General features: G+C 35.9%; 2 protein-coding genes across 4 annotated transcripts; one reads left to right on the top strand and one right to left on the bottom strand.

The window, feature by feature from the left end:
* Nucleotides 1-577: 577 nt before the first annotated feature.
* eno1b (enolase 1b, (alpha)) lies at nt 578-6,833 on the bottom strand. Its single transcript, XM_020934088.2, has 14 exons — nt 6,712-6,833; nt 4,954-5,021; nt 4,670-4,826; nt 4,445-4,538; nt 4,234-4,329; nt 3,873-3,931; nt 3,716-3,785; nt 3,397-3,530; nt 3,096-3,318; nt 2,444-2,641; nt 2,017-2,218; nt 983-1,091; nt 819-877; nt 578-731 (listed from the first exon to the last, which is right to left on the bottom strand). Exons 4-14 carry the CDS (start codon nt 4,527-4,529, stop codon nt 665-667), a joined length of 1,302 nt encoding a protein of 433 aa, XP_020789747.1. The 5' UTR covers nt 4,530-4,538; nt 4,670-4,826; nt 4,954-5,021; nt 6,712-6,833; the 3' UTR covers nt 578-664.
* On the top strand, nt 6,797-12,750 carry ppil1 (peptidylprolyl isomerase (cyclophilin)-like 1). Of its 3 annotated transcripts, none has more exons than XM_055160214.1 (6): nt 6,797-7,016; nt 7,179-7,333; nt 7,414-7,482; nt 7,570-7,778; nt 12,178-12,215; nt 12,646-12,750. In XM_055160214.1, exons 1-6 carry the CDS (start codon nt 6,961-6,963, stop codon nt 12,680-12,682), a joined length of 564 nt encoding a protein of 187 aa, XP_055016189.1. In that variant the 5' UTR covers nt 6,797-6,960; the 3' UTR covers nt 12,683-12,750. The 3 variants fall into 3 exon arrangements, with proteins under 3 accessions (XP_055016189.1, XP_055016190.1, XP_020789775.2); XM_055160215.1 differs by lacking the exon at nt 12,646-12,750 and adding an exon at nt 12,514-12,551; XM_020934116.2 differs by lacking the exons at nt 12,178-12,215; nt 12,646-12,750 and adding an exon at nt 12,514-12,558.
* Nucleotides 12,751-13,227: the final 477 nt, after the last annotated feature.

The following is a 13,227-nucleotide window of genomic DNA, read 5'->3' as shown; positions in this document are numbered from 1 at the left end:
GCATTCAAAAACTAATGTGCTTGTATTTATTTTAAATGTGCTATAATAAAAATACATAATACCTTAAAATATGAAAAGAATAAAATTAAAAGGGCAAATATTCTGCACCTGCTTTCTATTCACAATGGTGTTACAAAATGTTGTTCTAATTGTCCAAAGATAGGAAATGATAGTCGTGCATAATGTAGGCTATTAAATTTTGAATCACATCTAATCATTAGTATAGCCTAAATCATATTCAAAAACCCAAAACCCTAAAGACTTTATTTGTAATTTATTTTGTAAAGGCTATAACTTAAATACATAATGCATTACATCTAGTTTAATTTAAACATATTTATCTCTTAATAATCATCATAACTTCACCTTAACAAAGTTAAAACATAATCAAATTCATAATGAAATTGTGTATTAAGCCTAAATCATTATTAATAAACTCTTTGTTCATGTTTTATTATGGCTAATTAATGTGTAGTGATGATAAGATACATTCTATATATTCTATTAAGTGCTCCATCAAAATGTATTATGTATTTCATTTATTCATATATGCATAAAATAGTCATATTACTGTACAGCTAAATTTTACTAAGATGACATACACTAGTATTCTGTGTTTCAAATTTCAGCACAATTTTAGTTGTTGGTCTACTTATTTGTTTAGTTACATCAGTGGTTTTCTGAAGTTCTTTCCAGCAAAGCGTGCCCTATCTCCCAACTCCTCTTCAATCCTGTAAATATAATTTGTACATTTTTAGAGCATGCTTTATTTATAGGCCTTTACACTGACAATGAATACACTGACAATGAATACTTACCTGAGAATCTGGTTATATTTTGCCAAACGCTCTGAGCGACACGGAGCACCAGTCTTGATCTAAAATGATCCCAGTACATTAATAGTTTATAAAGTCAAATATCTAGGCTAATATGTTATTTATTGTATTCAAATCGCATTTATTATAAGTGAGAATGGCTTCACCTGTCCTGTGCATAATCCAACCACTAAATCTGCAATGAAGGTGTCCTCAGTTTCTCCAGAGCGATGGCTAACCATAACCCCCCAGCCACTCTCCTGGGCCATCCTGCATCTGTGAAAACACCAATGAGAAGAAAGTTTTACTGAACAAATAATGCAAATTTATCAGATTTATCATCACCATATTAGGGGTGGGTGATTTTAAAAATTTAAAGTGTTGATTTTTTTTCATTATCATGATGATATGCAAATTAGATTACAGCAATCAATACAAAATGCTACAATGTGCCTACTAAGGATCAAAATATTGCACAAATAGGCCAGGATGGACTGTAAAATCACAAACCTATAAAAATATCATGTTAACACTGATAACACTGCATTTTTAATTAGCCTGTTAGAGAAATTCTAGCCTGCTTCATCAGAAGTATAATACCCCCCCAACAAAAGTATAGCCAGACTGGACTATACTAAACTGGAATGGACAACACTATCATAAATTACTGAGGATTCTTGTCTCTGGGTCCTAGGCCCCATTATGATGGTAAATAAACTTCTCCTGCATTAGAACTCCAACACCATGTCTCTTCAACTCTTGAGCTACTACAATTTATTCTATAACATAGCCCCTACTGATTATTGATTAATATTAAAATTTTGTATATTTCCAAAACTCTCCCACCACTACAACACATGCAAGTAAAATAAGAAAGAATATAAGATAAGAAAGTCTAAAAGATAAGATAAGAAAGTCTTGTGGACACTTTTAGTATAGATTTGTTACTTGTTTTTGCTTTGTTTAAATTTGTGGTGTTACCTGCCTAGGGACTACAGATGGAAATTAGCAGTCTTGCTATAATCTGGCATATTTACACTGCAATGTTGTAGATGTTCATTAATATGCACTGTCCCTATTAAATAATAAAAAATAAAAATAAAATAAAAACTCACTAACAATTGGTACACGATTTTGAGAACACTAGGCTGATAACAAAACTTTTTTTCCTAAAAGTGTGCGTTGTGTACTATTGACTTACGCCCTCATAGACTCAGTGACAGTGCCGATTTGGTTGACTTTTAGCAGGAGACAGTTGCAGGCCCTCTCCTCGACTGCCTTACAGATGCGAGAGGGGTTTGTCACAGTGAGGTCATCCCCCACCACCTGTATGTCAGTGCTCTCAGTGAAGTAAGACCATGCAGGCCAGTCATCTTGATCAAAGGGATCCTCAATGGAAACCACTAAAAACAGCAATAAAAGACAGTTACAACAATGACAAGGTTATCTTTATGTAGAACATGTACATTGTGGCACCTATATTTTGATATTAGTTTTCCTTATGCTTATAAGTAGATAGCCAAAAATTTAGGAAGGATGGCTATTATTACTTAAAAATAGAAGGTTGTGTAATTAATTATAATTAATTATCTTAATGCATAGTAATAATTAAACTATAGCAAACGTGCCTGGGTAATCTTTCACAAAGCTCTTGTAGAGGTCAGAGAGCTCATCAGGAGTGATATAGCGGCTTGGATCATCCGGAGATTTAAAGTCTAGGTCGTATTTTCCGTTCCTGTAAAACTCAGAGGCAGCCACATCCATGCCGATCACCACCTCGTTTGTGTATCCTGCCTTGGCAATCGCTTCCTTCAGCAACTCCAAAGCTATAAGTCCAACATGTGAATAGAAAGTTAATAAAGCTCCAATTAAACAACTTACCAGCAGAATAATGCTTTTAAAGAAAGATTATACTGTGATCACAATCCTTAAAAAGGAAGACATTGTACAGTATATTTATGAAGGATAAAATACTAAATTACAAAACGTCTTGGAAGCATGAAGTTAGTACCTAAGTAGTTATTGAAAATAACTAAAATGAATGTCCATGAAGTGTAATTATATTCACTGCTTACATTTTTCTTTATTTGAGACCAAAAACAACCTCCTCTAAACGCCTCTCTATGCCACGTGTTTCAATTAACACAATCCTAGTACCTTAGTTCCAAAGTAATAAAAACACAACTTTATTTAAAACTTAATCTGTTGCATATTCACAATTAATAATGTTGACTTTGCACATTACTCTGTATTAAATGAAAACAGTTACATATTCTGTACCTTCTTTGTTTTCCAGAATGTTCGGAGCAAAGCCACCTTCATCCCCCACATTGGTAGCATCCTGACCATACTTTTTCTTGATGACATTTTTGAGATTATGGTAGACTTCAGCTCCAATGCGCATAGCGTCTTTGAATGTTGTCGCTCCGATTGGCAGAATCATAAATTCCTGCATAGCTAATTTGTTGCCTGCATGTGATCCACCATTGATCACATTGAAAGCCTGGATAATATATGAAATGTATAGTATAAGGTAGAAAATTGTAAATTAAGATATGGTTATGTTTTAAATATAACATACAGGCACAGGCAAAATAACTTGTGGGTTTCTTGCCAGGTCAGCGATGTGGCGATAGAGAGGGACACCTTTCTCTGCAGCACCAGCCTTGCAGACAGCTAATGATACGCCTAGAATTGCATTGGCACCCAACTTGGCTGTATTCCAAAAAGGAAGATTTAAATGGTCACAGGTGAAGTAGTAGAAGTAGTAGTAGCAATATTAGCAGGGGTGGTAATAGAAGCAGGAGTAATGTACTTGTGAGTAATGTAGGAGTACTTAACAAACAGAACTTAAAGTATTTAAAGTAGTAATAATAAATGTACTAGTTGAGATTGTTTACCTTTGTTCTCAGTGCCATCCAAGGCAATCATCATCTGGTCAATAGTCTCTTGATCTACCACAGAAACATTCTAAATACAAAGATTAAACTTTAAACATTGGGATCACATGTAAAATTAAACTAAATATAAATGTGTAAATATACAAGAGCTTCTTACTTGACCCACAAGATGGGGTGCAATTATTGAATTGATGTTATGTACAGCTTGGGAGACTCCTGTTTTTAAAAGGTTTAAAAGATATTAGGGTTAGAAAATGCCATGCTTTATGTTACACGTTTCATCCCTACAAGTGCAAACTGATTAGTGTTACTGAAAAAAGCATGTGTAGTTTAACGTGACCAAATCAAAATACCAACAGCAAGACATGTGATGCTCCATTAATACAATTTCTTTGTTACATAAAGTTTCATAGTGCTGGTGGAAGTTCATTTTCATAATTTAAAATGCCATGAAATCTGCAAAAACTCTGAGAAAGAGAACTCCACTATAATCATGTTATTATGAAAGTTAGACAAACCTTTTCCAAGATAGCGAGACTTGTCATTATCCCTGAGCTCCAAAGCTTCGTAAATACCTGTTGAAGCACCACTTGGTACAGCAGCCCTATACAGGCCTGGAAACAACATTTACCCAGCATGTTAATTAAAAGATTATATTATTGAAATACAAAATGTTCCCTGCCATAATGCATGAGGCACAGATCATCTACATTTCTACTTAAGACATACCTCTTTCAGTGTAAAGATCAACCTCAACGGTGGGATTTCCTCGAGAATCAAAGATCTCCCGGGCATGAATCCCTAGAATGGACATGGTTTTGACCTTGAAAAAAAAAATGCATTTATTATTATACTGAAAATGACCATTCCCACAAACTTAAATTGACCACTCCCACAACATAATTTAACATACAAATACAACCTTTTATTCATATTGCTAACATGACATCTTACCTGGCTCAATGCTCTTCCTCCGTGAAAGCTTTAACACAAAAATATCCTGACCTAGCTGCAAGCTTAGAGTGCTGTTAACAGACTTGCTGCAGCTCAATTGGATTAGGCCTCCTCATCTGATTAATCTCAAGGCCAGAGGAAGTAGAAATTGTTGCATCTGTCAAAGCAGGGTTAAATTTGCAGAGACAAATTCACTAGCAGGGGTAAAACTATTTAAAACATTTGTGTGCGTTGTTTTCATGATAATGCTACTAAAACGATGAAGAATTTATAAATAGACTTACCAGTTTCTGGGTGAAAGTTTTATCAGCTAGCATGCAAAATTATTGTCTGAAATGCACGTTGACGCCCCCTGTAGGATATAGCAAAAACAAAATTATTGTAAAACCGAATGAAAACAGCTGTGCTCTGTTCGTTTGATTTAATTTCGACATTGAACGTTGTGTCATTAATGATCTAGAAACATCTAGGAATCATGTAAAAGGTAAATACTTCAATTTTTCAATGTATGTATTTGGACGGCTGATAAGGTGCTCCCTCTGCTGGTGATCGGTTGTTGTTGTCGTTTGTTTGTTTTTAGCTGTATTTTAAACGTTGCATGGGCCAGTTTATAAAGCATGTGCACAATAACCTGCTTTTACTTTGGGCTGCCCATGGACTACAAATGAAAGCCTGTAGCTATCTCTGGTTGTGCTATATTTACTGTGTAATTAAGATGATCAGAATCAAAAAGTCTAAAGATTTCAAAATCAAAAACTGGGACACCCCCGGTTTGAGGTTGTGAAACGAGTACTCGACACATTCATGACTAACATATGAGTCAATACAGTCACATTTTCTTTGTGCTTTGGTCATTTTTAAGCCGCTTTTCTGAATTTTACCCAAACAAATGCCTCTTTTTACTGTTGGCAGGTATCAAATTGGTAATAGAAAATAAATTAAAAAAATAAAAATAAAAAAATAGGGACACCTGGGACATTTCTTGTATAAAATTGGGACAAATCAGTGGTTTGGGAAAAATCTGCGGGGACAGGGGACACAGGGCTCAAAATTGTGACTGTCCTGGGTAAATTGGGATGTCTGGTCACCCTATCTCTATCTGTCCTTTTCAAACAAACAAACAAACAAACAAGCGCACAGTAATGAATGTGGTATATAAAATAAATAATGAATGAATGAACTGGAAAAAATGAAACGCTGAAAATGAAAGTTTTTAAAAGAATACATCTGAACATTGTAGGGCGTGTGTGAAGAATCCCTCAGTCGTCCAGGTAGAATCCATGGCGAGGAGAAAATTCAGTTTGTCGACTGGACAAAAGTTAGTTAGGTTGAAGAAGTTCCGCAGCTCATCCAAGCTGCTTCTTCAGTTCTGGTCAGAATGCTGGTGGACACTTCCTTATATCTGTAGGGTGGAGCTAAATACACTGAAACTAACACTTCACAAGAGAACACAGACGAGAGAGCAACAGTGGACCTCAGTCTGCTGTACCTCTCCACTTGAAAGCCACGGGCCACTCATTTGAGGACAGCGAGGTACAGATTTTAGCCAGAGAAAAGAATTGGTTTGAGAGGGGAGTGAAAGAAGCCATTTTTGTTAAGAATCAGAATCCTTCTCTAAACAGAAATGCAGGCCTCAGACACAATCTGTCTCCTGTTTACAACTCCATCCTCAAATCTAAATCAAAACAAACAAGAGAACAATAGGTCTAGCCAGGTCAGATCCAGAGGTGTGGAAGCCCCATTATGGCCCTGAATTGTTATGCTAATTATACCCCACACCCTGTACAGGTCAATAGGCCTAACTAACAAACAGAAACTGTAAACAAGTAGGTGTGTTAGTTTCAGTGTAGTTAGCTCCACCCTACAGATATAAGGAAGTATCCACCAGCATTCTGACCAGAACTGAAGAAGCAGATTGGATGCGCTGCGAAACGTCTTCAACCTAACTAACTTTTGTCCAGTCGACAAACTGAATTTTTTCCTCGCCATTGTAGGGCGTAAATGCAATAAACAATATCACCTAACTGATTACAGATACTCACTAAAACTCTTCTATTTGATGAGGCCTTTGACTTGGGTTGGAAATCAATGTTTTTGTGCTTTGAGTCTGGTTTGTCCGCTAGGGGCAGTGTAGCATCTGTCCAACGGAAGTAGTAGCCTGACTCATGGAAGAAGTAGTTCGTTCATGTTTTTGAAATACACAGATACATGAAAATACTCTCGTTATATTGAAACAATTTGCGCATTTTTGTCAAAATCAATTTACTTAAGACTTAATCAAATTGGAAATCATGTCGGGTATTCCTCCAGATTCTTGGCAGCCGGCAACTGTGGCTTTGGAGACCACGTAAGTACAACGTGTTTCACCCCTAGCTAGCATCAGTTTTTAGCATACACAGATCATGACAACAATCGATATTGTTTACAATCACAACACAATTATACCATGATTTTGAATAGGTTTGTGGTAGGCAGTTTTAGCTTCATGCAACAACAAAATCTTTTTCAGTATGGGAACCCTGACAGTGGAGTTGTATTGGGATCATGCCCCGAACACCTGCAAGAACTTTGCTGAACTGGCCAGGAGAGGCTACTATAATGGCACCAAATTTCACAGAATAATCAAAGACTTCATGGTGCAAGGCGGAGACCCAACGGGAACAGGTAAAATTTGTTATATAGTTCATTTTTTTGCTGTTAATACCTTCATGTACCATGAATGCAAGTAACTGATGTGCTTTTAGGTCGAGGAGGTGCTTCTATATTTGGTAAACAGTTTGAAGATGAATTGCATCCAGAGCTCAAATTTACTGGCAAGTGATGTTTTATTCTTAATTACAATAATAAACACTAAACCAAATGTTAAGTGTAATCTAATAATTTGTGGTTATGTTCTGTAGGTGCTGGTATCCTGGCCATGGCTAATGCAGGACCACACACTAATGGTAGTCAGTTTTTTCTCACTTTGGCCCCAACTCAGTGGCTTGATGGGAAGCACACAATTTTTGGTCGAATATGTCAAGGGATCGGAGTCTTGAACCGCGTGGGGATGGTGGAGACCAACAGTCAAGACAGACCGGTGGATGACATCCAAATACTTAGAGCTAATGTATCCTCTTAAACCTGTTCTTTTTATATTTTTTATAAATAAATGAATTTAGTATTTCATTGCTTTTGTGTGAACCATAGATGAAAATGTATAGGTTACAATTTTTATTGACATATCAAAGCAAGGAACAGTCTCTTGGTACAAAATGTTCTTCTTTTACACGATAAATGAACTTTTATATTTAGATACAAGTTACAGCTTAAAAACTAATAAAAGGTCAAATAGAAAACATACACCAATTTGACTGTTAGCTGGTGTAATGAATTAATAAAAAAGATATAAATATGTCTCACCACAGAACTAAAAAAAAAAAAGACAATTGCAAGCAATGTATAAAATACATTCTGTTAAATGGTAAGTTTTGCTTATTAAGCGATTTTCTAAACTTTTCCATAGTAAACTTTATGCTTATAACAGCCTTAGAATTCTTTTGCTCAAATATAAAATTCAAGTTTTTAGTTAATTTCTCTTCTACAAAATACAAATACTGTATTTTACAAATATTAAAATGCAGTATCATGTTTCTCACATGGATTGAGACGTATCATTTCTTTTGCCGTCATTGGAAGGTCATTTGCTGGCTGTGAGATATTTTTGATCCGCTAGAAGGGAAAATACAAATAAGATAAAATTTATGGTTATTGCCTGATTAATACTTTACAAAAAAACCCTGTGGCTGTTGACGAGTACAGTGTAATGAGATGCAATGTAGTTGTACTGTCATGGTAGTGTATAGAGTTCTGTGTGCAGACAAGTATAATGATGTACTTTTACTGACCTGCCAGAGAGTCCCTTTTCCATTGGAAAGTTTGCAAACCATGATTATTGGGATCATAGCCAGAGAGGAGGTAGCAAGAAACCAACCAATGCCATAAGCCCACCCGGGATACACATAAGAATTATTGAACCTCAAGGGGCTGTATCTCAACAACAAAAAGATGAAAGTCCCCTGAAACAACATACTGAAAGTAAACACACAGTAAAATATATAGTATATATAGTTTTATAAATACATACACTGCATATGGCAGGTGTTGCATACAACCAGCAGTACTTAATCAGGGATAAGGGTTTGTATCCTATCATGTCTGCAATATTATCTGAGAAACGTTGAGCTCCTACAACAAGAGTAAAAAGGTTAAAAGTAATAAGAAGTACAGATAATGCCAGGAAGGCTTGAATTTAATTATAACACATCCTTCTGCAATATAGACTTTATTAGATGTAGCTTACCATAAATCCAACCAATAACAATTGATTGTAAGATTGCCATCAAAAGTAACGTTGGCCCACTGCACACATAGTGATCAAAGATCTGCAAAAGGTATGCTCCTCCCTGAAAGTAGTGATAGTTACATCTAGATCAGCCATTGATTTGTGTGACTGGTTATTCAGTGGTGAGTTTAGTGAAGAGCTTACCCGCGAGACTAGTGGCAAGTCAATAAGAAAAGAAAAAACACAAATCAGAAACAGTAGAAGCTCCCTGCGATAGCCCTTTCTGATCTGGGATGGGAATACATCCGTTAAAGATGTCACAATACTTTCCATTCCAACAAACTGTAAAAAGACAATATGATCACACAAACAATACAAATAAAAACAGTTAAGAGTTTTAAATTGTACCTGTCCATCGATGCCTAATAAGATAATCATTGTGAAGAAGCAGACAGCCCAGACCTGAGGCAAAGGTAGGAGAGTCACCGCTTGGGGATAGACAATAAACACAAGACCAGGGCCTGCACACAGGCACCAGTATTAATCACGTAATATCACAAGCTACACAATAGTATGTATATGTGTGTGTGTGTGTATGTATATATATATATATATATATATATGTGTATATATGTATATATATGTATGTATGTATATATATATATATATATATATATGTATATATATATATATATATATATATATATATATATATATATATATATATATATATATATATATATATATATATATATTATTATATGTATTATCCATACCTGACTCTGCCACTGATGCAATATCAATTCCCTGTTTCTGTGACATATATCCCAGGACAGAGAAGATGGCAAATCCAGAAACAAAGCTGGTTCCACTATTTAGTAGACAAAGGTAAAAGGAATCTCTGGAAATTAGGAAGAAATTATAATCAGAGATGAGAATGCTTTACTATTATTATAGTATTATTACTATATTACAAGAGGAAATTCTGATTTGTTACAGACACATGCAGCGCACAAGAAAAGCTTTATTATAAAAAATTATATATATATATATATATATACACACACACACACACTAGAATAAAATAAATTAAAGCCCTCGTGATTTTTTTTTGCAATATAGTTTAAATATAAAAAAGAAGTACTCTCTAAGACATATTTATATGCATATGTACAAAGTGATTATTTTAAAAAGCTTTGTACAAAATTACTTAAAATTTTAATTAAAGTATTCACACATCTATATAATCCTCTTGAACAGAGAGGGATCTAAAACCTCCCCAACCCTTTCTTCACTTGGTTAAGTCCTTTTTTCTGTCAGCAAAGTCCTCACCTGTAGCAGTTGTTGTTGTACTTGTTATAACTCCCTAGTGTGGTAAGTATTCCCAGAGAGATGGCATAGGAATAAAAGATTTGGGTCCCAGCGTCCATCCAAACCTGCTCAGCACAAGCAATAGATCCTATGGTAGTTCTTATAATAATTCTTATTTATCAAATTAATTCAGACCTGTGGGTCAGCGAGCCGGGTGGGATTAGGATACAGGTAGTACTTGATCCCATGCAGAGCTCCAGGAAGGGTCATGCCTCTGATGAACAGCACAAACAACATGACGAAAGGAAAGGTGGCTGTGAAGTAGGTGGCCTAAACAAAAACACATTTTATATAGTAACTCTACTTGAGTTCACACTCACAGATCCTGCTCAAGCATGCAGGACTGTCTTGGCATGTGGCCATGTTTTGCACTAATGAAAAAAGAATCACACATGCCCTTAAGTGCCCCAGGCACAGGAGCGACTACCTGCCTGCCTGTAGAAGTTAATATCTGAGTCTCGATTTCCATTTTGAAATGAGAAAATTTAAAACATGCATGTACAACAACAACAATTGTATAGTACATTTGGCAAGATTTACAAGTCATGCATAGGCCAATTGTAATAAGTAGTAAAAAAACTGGACAACAAGTGTCAGCCACCCAGAGTAATGTTGCATCGTATGATTTAGATAGACCTTTACAACCAGACTAGTGTCAGGGTAATCTCAATATTCTATATTATTATATGCAGATGTGACAGGTGATGGTTCACCTCACGTGGGCCACAGCGACATTAATGGTTCACCTCACAGTCACTGCTGAAATTTTAAAACTAATACAGCTCCGGAAAGTGAACAAGGACAAATTTGACCCAGACTGAATGCCTGCTTGAGGCTTCAAGAGAACACATCCTTTTGCAAACAGGCTGGTTCACTATTCACTCACACATAGTCCTTTTCGTACTGGCAGTGATTCACATTTTGTCTTTTATAAATTGCCCAGTAATTATATCTTGGAGTATGCACAGACAATTGTTGAGTTGTTCATACCTTTCCAGTGGAGCGCACTCCTTTCCACACGCAGAAGTAGCAGATTGTCCAGGCCAGCAGAAGACAAAGGCAGAGCTCCCACTGGATGTTCCCCATGTCCTCAATCCCAGATGAAATATTAAGCACACGCCTTCTACAACAGCCATTGTGTGAAATGGACACCAATATTACTACTTCAAAAATTAGACCCTTTATCCTGAAAGGCTAAAGGCTACATTATATCATTAGTGATGGTATCCAGATATCCATTACAGCAGTACAGTAACACCAGAAGAAGTGCTGACATTTTTTATATGTGAAAAATGCATTGCTATCCCCAGTGTAAGTTACCATACCACAAGATGTCACCAGGTGATTTATGTGAACCACTGACATGTCTTGCATCAGATAAACATTTTGAGAATCATGTCATTAAATCATGAAGGAAGATCTCTTTTAGGTCTAGGTATGCAATGTATGTGCATATTAACCTTCCATGACGAATTGTGCAATGTGGAGTAGAGACTCCCTGATAGCATTTGACTTAGGTTCAGATCTGAGTCAAGGCTGTCAGCTTTATATATTTCCCTCCTCTGTTTCCCCTCTGTCTGCTCTATCCCCAAAACCCGTAAATAACAACAGAAAAGTAAGAATCTGACTTACTGCCAAAACTCTATGACAGAGGATGAGGAGGTTCTGTTGCCTGTGCTATTGTAGTCATTTAACACTACACAGGCATCTGAAACATCCACAAAAACATGTATACAATAGGACAACAGTCTGCACAGTGATGATATGTAATTGGGTTCAAAAGTATTTACTTGTATTCCACGTGTTGTTGCAGACGGCCCATGGCAGCTCTCTCGAAAAGGAGGAGAAAAGGTACAAAAAGGCCCAGGCCAAGATGACTATGTAGCTGATGCATCCATAGAATATGATCATTGTGCTTGCATATCCCATACCTGTGACAAAAAAGACATGTAATTAATATTGAGGGAGTCTGCTTGAAATCATAATTTTATGATGGTATAATTCCCATTTTCTTATTATAAGTTCATCCAAAGCAGATATTTAGATTCGGGTTACACTATTTACTCTATCTATTATGCATTCAATTCAAATACTTTTTTTTAGAAAATATGTTATGACCCTAAATTATGTTTTTTCCTGTGTTTAACAGATCAGATTTGAGGACAAAATGGTCTCTTGATGCCTAATGTAACCCACCCATTGACAGGAGCCATGATAGACACTCAAATTGGTATAATTTACCTTCTTTCACACAGTATTTTTTTCTGTTACCTTCGAATAGGGGGCAGATCTTTCTCCAGCACATGATGCCTCCCTGACTTGTGTACTGACCCAGTGCAGTCTCTAGGACGAACAGAGGAATACCACACGTAACCAGGAATAGAAGGTATGGAATAAAGAACGCACCTGTAATATACAAAGTTGTTGCTTAGTAAATACAGTTAAGTATTCAGATGGGGGCTGGACCTATCCAAAAATGTTATATGTAGATTACAATTCATACACAAAGTAATTCAACATGCTTTACAGAACAAGATAGACATATTAAAATCACATTACAAACAAAATAAGTGAATAAAAACATAAACAATCCTTATAAAATCCTTATAAAATTAAATTCATTTTTTAAAAGAACGGACAGAAACAGAAAAGTGTAAATTAAATCCAGTGATTGTCATCACTATGAACAAATTGAATCTCTAAATTCACCTTGCATGGGGTAAGAATGCTGAGGGACTCAGAAAAGAAAAGCCAACGGATCACAAACACACATCCCAGGGAGAACTGTTGGCGGTTCACCCTGAGATTAAAGTCATCCTCTCTGTGAGGCAAGACATTATTAAGTTTGATATTGCTTTGTAAA

The sequence above is a fragment of the Boleophthalmus pectinirostris genome, unplaced genomic scaffold, assembly GCF_026225935.1.
Source record: "Boleophthalmus pectinirostris isolate CB_2022bp ecotype Guang Dong unplaced genomic scaffold, ASM2622593v1 HiC_scaffold_3, whole genome shotgun sequence".
NCBI classification, from domain to species: Eukaryota; Metazoa; Chordata; class Actinopteri; order Gobiiformes; family Gobiidae; genus Boleophthalmus; species Boleophthalmus pectinirostris.
This window is presented reverse-complemented; position numbering and strand designations above follow the sequence as displayed.